A 10227-nucleotide genomic window follows, 5' to 3' on the forward strand; every position below is an offset into this window, starting at 1 on the left:
CCTTTCAAGGGGTAAGGACTCCATCTTTTTCTAGGGCTATTCAGTGGGAGCATATCCCAAAAGTTTAAATTTTCAGTCATGCTTTGCCACCACCAACTCCCTAAGCATGTGGTACATAAATGTCAGTCTGTTCAATTAGCTTTTTTTTCCACACGCAAGTCATAGATTTCATAGACATTAGGGCTGGAAGGGACCTCGGAAGATCGAGTCCAGCCCCCTGCCCAAAGGGCAGGAAGTCAGCTGGGGTCACACGATCCCAGCAAGATAAGCATCCAGTTTCATCTTGAAGGTGTTCAATGAAGGCGCTTGAACCACCTCCGGTGGCAGGCTGTTCCAGACCTTGGGGGGCTCGGACAGTAAAGAAATTTTTCCTTATGTCCAGCCTGAAACGGTCTTGCAGTAGTTTATGACCATTCGACCTAGTCGTCAACCCTTGGGGCGCTCTGGTGAACAAACGTTCCCCCAGATACTGGTGGTCACCCCGATAAACCTACAGGTGGCCATCAGATCACCCCTGAGCCTGCGCTTTTCCAGGCTAAAGAGCCCCAGGGCGCTTAGCCTGTCATCGTAGGGTCTGCTTCCCTGACCTCTGATCATGCGCGTGGCTCTTCTCTGGACTCTCTCAAGCTTCTCCACATCCTTTTTGAATTGTGGAGCCCAAAACTGGACGCAGTACTCCAGCTGCGGCCTCACTAAGGCCGAGTACAGGGGGAGAATGACGTCCCGGGATTTGCTTGAGAAGCATCTATGAATGCAAGCCAACGTTCAACTTTATTCCAGTTTGGGGGCGGAGGATGCAAGGGCACATGAAATGACCATGGAGCTAAGGGGTATGGCGTTAGAGAGAATGCAGAATGTACAAATGGATTCTGTACTGGGAAGTGTTGGTGTCCTGCATAAAGGGAGTAAGTTCAAATGCACAGATACAAAACAGAAGAATTGGGGTTTGGTGGCTTATGGCTTTCACCTGGTCCTGAAATACCTGTAAGTAGCCAAGCATTAAAGCTGCTATATAAAAAGGATGAGCTCAAGTTTGGGGGAGCCGAGGTACGTGGCCATGTGAGGCACTTGTGCGTACACCGGAACAATACCCAGCCCCAGTTACAGAAGTGAAAGGTATAGTCTGGGTGAGGTGACCGCTGTCTGGAACTGCAGGGAAATGAAAGTAGGCCAAATGTAATCATTCAGGTTGGGATCTTTGTCAGAATACTGGAGTTAAGTCCCTTCACAGTAACAGCACTTCTAGAAGCAGTATTGAACTTGTGCTCCGGACTCTGCATCTCTTCCTAAAAGCAGGCTCGGGTGCTTTTTGTCTGAGTCATCGGCACCACTTCTCCCTGTGGTAAATGGCTTTTCTTTTAAAGGTGACTAATAGTTACTGGACTTGCTTGTTTGGAAAGCTGCACCTCTGCCCAGCTGTTCCCAGGCTGAAACAGGCAAAGCCCATTTATTGCCTTTTCTTTGCCCTTCCCTACAGTCCTGGAAATGCTAACTGGGATTTGCTGTGAAACACGTCTGTGCCTGCTTCCCTCGGAGCCCTCTGACTTGGGGCAGGGACATCGAGCCCCAAGGATGAACTAAACATTGAGATGATAGTTGTCCTGGCTGATCATACAGCTTGATTTAGAGGCGCCTTCTCCATCTCTCTCCAGTTCTAGTCCTTGATCTTCCGCAGAATCAGGGGTGGCTGAGATTCTTCCCCCCGCATGAGAGAGAGAGAGATTTTTTAAGTTCCTTTGCTTTGTCTGCAGAAAACTTGACAACAGTTGAGCAGCAGTGAGCACATTGGCAGTCTACCCTGCCGACCAACGTGATCTCCATTGTTTCCTGCCTCTATTGCTATATTTCTGTGACTCTTAGGCTGTAAACCACCTGGTGAAGCATCTTCTTGTTAGGATTTCAAGATACCAATACCTGGTGCACTTGAGATCCAGAATTAGTGCTTCTAGGCCCTTACAGTGCACCTTGACGGAGAGCATATTATAGATTTCATAGACATTAGGGCTGGAAGGGACCTAGGATGGGTTCACCCATGCAGAGTGCATTGCAACAGGCATACAGGTGTGCTAACCTTAGCCAGCTGCTGACCGTGCATAAGCTGCCACGTGGTGCATGAGACATTGACTGCATAGCTTGTTTGCTGCTGATCTCGTTCCCTCTGTTTCCTTGAACAGCATCCGGAGGTGGCTGAACCTCAGGGCTGCAGGGTTTCCTCTTGTAACGGCTGTTCTGTAACCAAATCCCTTGCCCCTGAATTTATCTACATGCACCCATCTGCCTCTGGGCCACAGCTCGTAACCTGTCAAAAGCCAGAGGTAGGACATTGGCCTTCCATGACCTTTTTACAGGGATCTGCTTCATGATGCAGTAGTGGAGGTTTGTGTGTGAACTGGGGCTCATCTGCTTCACAAAACTCTTTTAAGTTTATGTAGTGAGCCTGCCTGTTCCTGACTGAGCACCAAATGCCAGGTTTCTGTGGGTCAGGTGTCTTGTTTGGAGATTCAGTAAATAACAGGAGCATGAATAGCCCATGGGAACACTGCAAACCCCTTGCCAACCCCAGACCTGGCTAGCTCCAGAAACTATTCCCAAAGCTGCTGAGGTGTCTGACTGAAGCCTCAGTCAGGCTACAGCTCTGACTTGAGCCACAATAACACTTTAGTTAGTTTGACCAAGCTATTATATATATCATATTTCCAGGAATGTAAATAAAAATACTGTAAAGGGGAAACAGCAGGGATTAAAACCCTGGGTTGTCCTAGATTACGAACTAATTACAGGGACACACTTGGTCCCATCTATAGTACAGCTTTTGATGTTTAAGTTAGTTAGGTCCCTAACTAGGCTAGGGACTGCAAGTTGCAGCTAGTCTTCTAGTTCTCTCTAGTTGTAGTGCTATGGATGCAAGGCGGAAAATTGCAAAGAATTTCTCTGCTGGCATTGGCTTAATAGGAATAACTTGCCTGTAGCTTGGAGTGGATGCCTCTCCCAGCTTCACTGATGCTACTGGACCAGCCATCTCTGCTACAGAGAAAGAAACCTCTGTAAAGCTTGGAAACGGCAGCCAGAGCTGCTCCAGCCAGCGCCTATATGTTGGGAATCTCAGCTAGGAGGTGGCTGGTTGACCTCTTTTAAAATGGTGTCGCTCTCTTGATCTGATTTGGCACAGGAAGGCTAATGCTTGCAGAGCTGTCACTGGAGTATTGCCGAATGGAGCGGTGAACCAGCAAACAGAAAGCAGAGGGGCCCATCTGCTGCATGCAAGGAGGAGGAGGATTAGTGCTGCTTGAGGAGCCTGACAAAGATCCCCATCTTGGGAAGCAGGAATGACAAGAAGAGATGCTCAGAATCGGTGCACAGAGCTAACGCGGCTTGGTTTCTTCTGCAAAAGTGTGAGGGGCCAGAGCTCGCCTGCTGACACGATATCTAACCGCACACAGATATTTGGCTTTTCCTGCCTTATCTCCTTTTGTGTGTAAAAGTTCAGGCAGTCCACAGCAAAGCAGTGTTACAGTAGTGAAAGGTCAGGCAATAAGAGCTATTTTTTTTAATGAGGGGAAAATGGTACTATGCTTCACAAAACAAGACCACAGGCTGCTCTTTGTTAGGAACTAAAGGCGATTTATAGCTCTTCTTGTGTGAACTAGTAAGGGACTCTACTCCAAATTGGGTACCTACTTTTTGTCAGTAGGTTCAGTAGGTTTTGAAGGGAAAAGTTTAAAAAAAACTGGTATCTATTTAGTTTCTGGTATTTTGCTGGGAAGGGTGGGGGACTGCATTTGCATGCATGGACTATTCTAGAGGTATTTCCTGAGTGCCCCATTTAGCTGTCTTGAAGTCCTGTTTCATTTTGTGGCTTTGCTCAAAGTGTGTGGCAGAGGTATTCTACCAAGCACATCTATTTTAAACCGTGTGGCACTTACCACCTCCCAATGCCAAGCCTTTGATTAGGCAGAGCCAGTGTAAGGCCAGAGCACAAAGATCTAAGGCCATGTGATTCCTCCCCAAAGTATCCTGTCTCACACTTGCCTTCCCCAAATTGCAGGTTAGTCCGTGAGATGTTGATATATGTTCTTCCATCTTCTGCGGTGCGCCATGGCAGTTGCTTTCACTTCTTTCTCGTGCTGATTTGTGCTGTGCTTCTAAATCTGATGGATCCCTAGCTAAAAGGATCCACTGGACTATCTCGTTAGCTAGCTAGCTAGCTAAGGGGCTGTGGCTGCACTGAAAGAGCAAGTTGAACATTTCAAGTTTCTAAAGCAGCTTCCTTCTGTCTGCACCCTTAGACTTGGGCTCTCCAAGGCTGCAGATACTGGCACTTCTGAGCTTGACTGGGTTTCTTGTGAGAGTGCTAGAATTACTCTCCAGGGCTAAATATAGCTTATATGTAAGTCCTAGTCTGGTGGGGGCTGAAGCTTGCCTGGCAGGGACTCAAGTTTCTGGGGATGCAGAAAGAAGCAGGCTGTAATAAGACAGCTTCTAAAATGGGATCTCTGAGGACCCAGCGAGCTGGCACCTACAGCCAGGCCTTGGTCTGGTCTATTTCTGGCTTTTTAAACTCAGACAAAAGTTCTTAAAATTGGACACATCTGCTTGTAAGCTGTTAGTTCTGCTAGGCTGTGAGGTGCTTTGTGATCAGGGTTTTGGGGGACGAGTCCTGTTGCATTGTCTCACCACACTTCTGTCATCTTCTCGGTTTGTGTGTGATGTTTTCTAATTGTACATCCTCAGAGTTCAAAGCAAAACTCTGGCCCTCATCCAAGGCCACCTTTAAAACATGCTCCCTATAATCATCTGCCCAGCTGTAGTTTGATGTCAGGAGATGGGGCAGACAAGGTCTGTCACTTCCTAACACTCAGACTATCCAGAAACTGTTTAAATAAGGTTTTGTGGTGGGAGGTGTGTGCGCACACCTGTGCATGCGCGCTGCACCCCTCACTTGCTCTTCTAATGACGTTTGGAGGTTTCAAACTGCTTGTTTGGGGGGAGAGAGGAAACTGGTTCCTGAATTACTGTAAAAATTTGTGACTGGAATGGAGATCTGAAATACTTCTTGCAAACGTCACCTTAAGCAGATGATTTTAGATGCTCACATTGAACCCCGGCAGTACATCTACCTGCAAGCCTCCCTCTTGCCCACCATTGCACAAGGTGCTCCTTTTGAGAAGAGAGGCTCTTTCTCATCTCTTCTTTGCCCATTGTTACATTGTGTAGCACAAGATGGAACTTGGAAACTACAGAATATATAGGATTTGTAAGAACTGCAGCCATTCCCAGGGTTTCAACTAGCTGTTACACAAATCAGTGCTAAGCAGGTCCTTGTCTGTCTTTAAAATATAGTAAAAAGTCAATTGGAAGATCAGTGCACATCTTCAGATTGCTGCTTATCCATCGGTATCCTGACTTACTACTGAGGGTTAAACTTCATTCCAGTGTAATATGAGAAAAAAATTACAGGTAAGAAAATCAGTCTGTACAGTCCGAAGGCAGATCGTACCAGATGTAACCAGCTCCAGCAAGTGTTAGGAGCTGCAGACGTTTGACTGGATTCTGAACTGTGCACATTGATGCACTGAAGCTTAGTCATTTAAATACCTTGCTGGGCCAAGGAGCTTTACCTGCAGCAGATTACATGCACATTACAGGCCTGCTGGTACCCATTTGTTAAACCAAAACGGTTCAAATCCACTCTTCCTAGCCGCTTTTGAAGGCCCATGTTCACTCTTGGGGGGGGGTCTCGAGGGGTGGGGGAACCTGTTAGGCAGAGCATAACTAACAAATTGTTGTGCCTTTCCTTCCTTTTGGAGGAGGGGGGGCAAATTGAGTTGTTGCTGAGGCCACGTATTTATCTTAATACAGCCAAGGTGGCTAAAGCTACCCCTTTGCAAAATATCTGTAAAGCATTTGACTGCCCCAACTGTGACCCATGGTTGTGGAGTTTAAAACATCTGAAATGCAAAACTCTAGGACTCTTGGCTCAGAGATGATGCCTTTTATTAGACCAACTAAGAAATTGCAAAAAAACCCATCTTTTTCTGCAAGCTTTCGGGCACACATGCCTTTCCTCAAACAAACACAGCTACCAAATACATCCCTTAAAACATCTGAAGCATTTTGAACCCCTTAGATGAAGGAGGGAAGTGATTATTTAGACATGGGATCCTTTCTCTCCAGTTCCTCTGCATGTTAGCTAATGGGCCCAGTTCCATAAGACTTCCCTGATGCTGGTGACTTTTTTTTTTTTTTTCCCCCCTGCTAAATTCTAGGGATTTGAGCTATAAAATGTATCTGGATGCCAAGCACTCTCTGCTTCAAAGTTTTTTCAGGGTTCTGCATCCCAAATGCCTGCTTTGGTTCCTGAAGCACTTGGGGCTCTTTGCAGGCATTTCTGCCCTGATGGATATTCATCTGTTCCAGCATCCAGAGAATTTCCCTTTCTGAGCTATTAACTCATGTTGCATGTGGTCCTGTTGGGTTTAATCCTGGGCATTGCATGCTTGAGTATTTGGGTTTTTTGTTTTGTTTTGGGGGTTTGTTTGGGGTTTTCTGTGTTTAAGATTAGCTTTCCTATTTTAGTAATTTTTTTCAACTTGGTGAGTGCAGAGGATACCTCATTGTCAGGGAGAACTTTGTACCCAAGAGTCTGCAATAGTGTGAGCATAGGCCTGGGAGCCAGAACTTCAGAGATCAAAGATTGAATAAAGGTGCAGGATTCCCAAAGACTGAGGAAATCGCCAATCTCTTCCTAGTTCCCTGTTGGTAAAATGGGGATGGAAGCAGTCCCCTGGGAGGGAGACAAGAGCAAATCTAATGTGCAACTTTCAGTCATTTGCCCATTACCCTTTTCTGGCCCCCTCCTAGAACCCTAACCAGTATGTTCAAACCATACAAATAGGAGCATAGGACTGATAGGGATCTCCATGAGTCACTGAGTTTGGTCCCCTGCTATTGCAGGCAGTGGAGTTGTATACTCCCAACTTTAAATGTAAGAGGTTATTTGTGCTATTCCTCAAACTACTTTTCTGCCCGTTCTTTCATAGAAACCATGGGGAGGCATTGAGGTTGGTGCTTGAGGGTCTGTCTTCCTCCCACCATGGAGCTCCACAACTCGAGTTATGCCCCAATAAGATGAATCAGAATTTTTTTTCCCTATTAAAGCACATGCTGTGCCGGGTGTCCTTCCTCTTTCTCCCCAACCTTCCTCCTGTGCAGGGAGGCTGAGCAGATAACAGCTAACCTCAGCTGATTAAATCCATTCTCAAATGTTCATCCCACCCCCAGCCCAAATACCCTGAGAACTTAATTGGCTCGTGGCCGAGGCCAGAGCTGTAAATAGATGAGAGCAGGCTTGCTGATGTAGAGAAGAAATGTCTGGGGTAATGTGAGCATCCTGCATATCTCCAGGCAGCTTCTCCCTGAATGCCTGTTCACACTCTCCCTCCATGCTCACATGACAACCCCCCTCCTCTATCTTATCCCTCCAAGGAGGACTTGCATCATCCAGTTTCCTCTGAGACCCTGAGAAGGTGAAGACCAAACTTGTAAAAAAAAATAAAATAAAATAGGAGCAATTCTCACATTCCCAAAGCCTTCTAGTGGTCTAGCCTGAACCACGACGGGGAAGAAAGGCAGCAGCACTTCAGTTTAAACAATTCTTGCTTCTCTGCTTGGCTGGAATAAAGCAGAGCTTGGATTAGGTAGGCAGCAGCATGCTCTTTCTGCTGGACAGGATAGTCAGTAGTTGCTAATGTTGGACCATAGCTGGACGTGGCCTGCTGTCGTCTTGCTGTCTGTACCCAGCATATGCTCCCATTTGCAGCCTTTCTCCTTGGAACTGCATTGTGCCCTTTCGGTGTTGCCGATATAACAGGATCCTCTCCTGGAGAGGACAGATGTGTGAGTAGAAATGGCTTGCCTGTTCAGCCATGAGGTGAAACTTGAGGGCCATATTATGCTACAATAGTGCATTAGGTGAGAAGCCTTTTTATATTTGATTCTAGAGCAGTGGTTTTCACCCTTCTTTCATTTGTAGACCCCTTTAGAAATTTTGAATGGAGGTGTGAACCCCTTTGCATTGTAAATGTGGGTATTCACGTACTTTTGGTCATAGTCATCTTTTGCAGACCCCTTAGACTTACTCTACGCACCCTAGGGGTCTGCAGACCACAGTTTGAAAACCACTGTTGTTGAGGCTGATCCACATTACCAGCTAGTTGACCAAGTTTAGCAGGAAATGTTTTAAACACAGTTCTTGCCCTCTATTTGAGATGTCATCTAATTTGACCCAGATTTTATTCTGTTTATACAGGCAAGATGATTGTTTGATACCTAAATAGCAATGACCTCAGCTCTGACTGGTGAGGATTAATACATGGTACAGTGGGGCTTTGCCAGCCAGACATCTGGTCACAAAAGAATATTATGGAGCTGGGTTTGGCCTGTTCTGCTATGTAGCTTCCTCACACTTCTTTGTCTGTCTTCACAGAGAGGAGGTCCAGGAGAACTGTGTTCGTTGGAAGAAGAAATTCACCTTTGTATGTAAAATGAGTGCCAATCCTGCCACTGGCCTCCTGGATCCGTGCATCTGCAGAGTGTCTGTCCGTAAGGTCAGTAGCAGCCTCTACCTCTGAAGATGCTACTGTCGGAAAGAAACTGGAAGTCATCGTAGAGAAGTAGGGCTGGGAGGGACCTCCATAAGTCATCTAGTCTAGCCCCCTGTCTGAGGCAGGATCATCCCAAGCCAAACCATCCTATACAAATCCATAATCTAATGTCTTCAGTAAAACTACTGTCAACTCTGACACAATGCAAAGCGTAACCCCCTAACCTGCTGCAGGGGAACCACGGCAGCCAAAATGAGTTTGTCCAATATTTGTTGCCTGGCTGCTTTTTGGTGGCATGGATGGGTACGTGGATACTGAGTAGTAAAAGGGAAGGTTTTTTTATGGTTGGGTTACTTGGATGGAAATTGGAACCCTTTTTGCACACAGTCTCTTCCCCCCCACCTTTTGCCCCCTCCCTATTCCCTTCTCCAGCTGTTGTCTGATTGGGAGACTAAGGAGGTGCTACCTAACCCTGAAACAAATTCCAGCACTGTCAGGGTGATGGGTTTCCCTTTGTTCCCACAGGAAAAACTGATGGCTGCTTTTCCTGTTTCTGTTTTTGTTTCCCCTTATAGGAACTGAAGGGAGGAAAGACCTACTCCAAGGTAAGAGCAGGAGCATAGCAGACTGGGCTGTCCTATGTCTCGTTCATGCTTCAAGCACATCAGCATGATGACAAATGACTAGGGGAGGAATTTCTCAGGAAGCGGGGCTGTGTTTGTATGTAGCCAGGGATCAGATTTATTTACTTCCCTGAAGCCAAAGGGTTGAGACTTGCCAGGATGGATTCCAGATCCCACTGAATGAATTAATTTGAGAGAGGAATTGGGTTCACCCAGAATTGCTGACTGCCACAGACTGAAACTTTGGGGAAGTTCTGAGTTGGATATGAACTGTGTATGTAATCTGCTACCCTCCCCCAAGAAGGGCTGCTAGCTGGGTTAGCTGACCCTTGGACAAGGATCATACAGCCAGACTGGAGCTCTGGGTGCGGCAAAATATGCTTATGACAGCGCTGTGGACTTGACAGGGCTTTACGTAGAGAGAACTGATACCTCCTTCCTCCTCTCAGGCCAGTGTAATTTAGGAGCCTCCTGTCTACCAGAGACACAGTGCGCTCAGTTGCTTCCTTCTCTGGTCTCACTGGAAGGAGAGAATAGGTTGGCTTCAGGGTGGTATCTGCCCAGATCCCAAAGCCAGCTGCTTGCACTTTTAAGGTTGTTCTTGTTTGGCCTGTATGAAATGGGTTGGTCTTGGCTTCTAACGTGCAGGTGTTCAGGACACACACAGCCCCGTCACAGCGCACTTCATTAGGCACCCTTGCTGACGAGCATCTGAAGCTAAGGAATCTGCCTTGGAGAATGCATTGCTTGCATCCTTACTCCTGGGTTGAGGTGTATGGGTGGAGGATGCTGTTGCTGCCTACGCTGTTCCTTTTCTGTGGCTAATTAGAACATCAGTCTCTAGGGCTGTCAGGTTCTTTAAAAAAAAAAATTGAATTTAGTGAAAGAAAAACTATTCTCTCACTGTGTAGAGCTGTTTACCCCGCAAGAGCGGCATGGCTGGGGGGGGAGAGATGTGTGCCGCCTAGTGAAGTGTTTGTGCATGGATGTGCTTCCCCCCC

General features: G+C 46.7%; 1 protein-coding gene and 1 long non-coding RNA gene across 4 annotated transcripts in view; one reads left to right on the plus strand and one right to left on the minus strand.

Annotated features, from left to right (window-relative positions):
• Positions 1-10227, plus strand: part of FAM102A (family with sequence similarity 102 member A) — a 39091-nt gene that overhangs the window by 14224 nt on the left and 14640 nt on the right. For all 3 annotated transcript variants that reach the window (XM_025211224.1, XM_006029717.3, XM_025211223.1), the window contains exons 3-4: positions 8486-8606; positions 9179-9208. In XM_025211224.1, the coding sequence (XP_025067009.1) occupies positions 8486-8606; positions 9179-9208 (151 nt within the window). The remainder of the gene's footprint in view (positions 1-8485; positions 8607-9178; positions 9209-10227) is intronic.
• LOC112551253 overlaps positions 8515-10227 on the minus strand; it is an 11481-nt gene continuing 9768 nt past the window's right edge. Inside the window, exon 3 of the long non-coding RNA XR_003095499.1 lies at positions 8515-8635. This is a non-coding gene — a long non-coding RNA (uncharacterized LOC112551253). The remainder of the gene's footprint in view (positions 8636-10227) is intronic.

The sequence above is a fragment of the Alligator sinensis genome, unplaced genomic scaffold (assembly GCF_000455745.1).
Source record: "Alligator sinensis unplaced genomic scaffold, ASM45574v1 scaffold388_1, whole genome shotgun sequence".
NCBI classification, from domain to species: domain Eukaryota; kingdom Metazoa; phylum Chordata; order Crocodylia; family Alligatoridae; genus Alligator; species Alligator sinensis.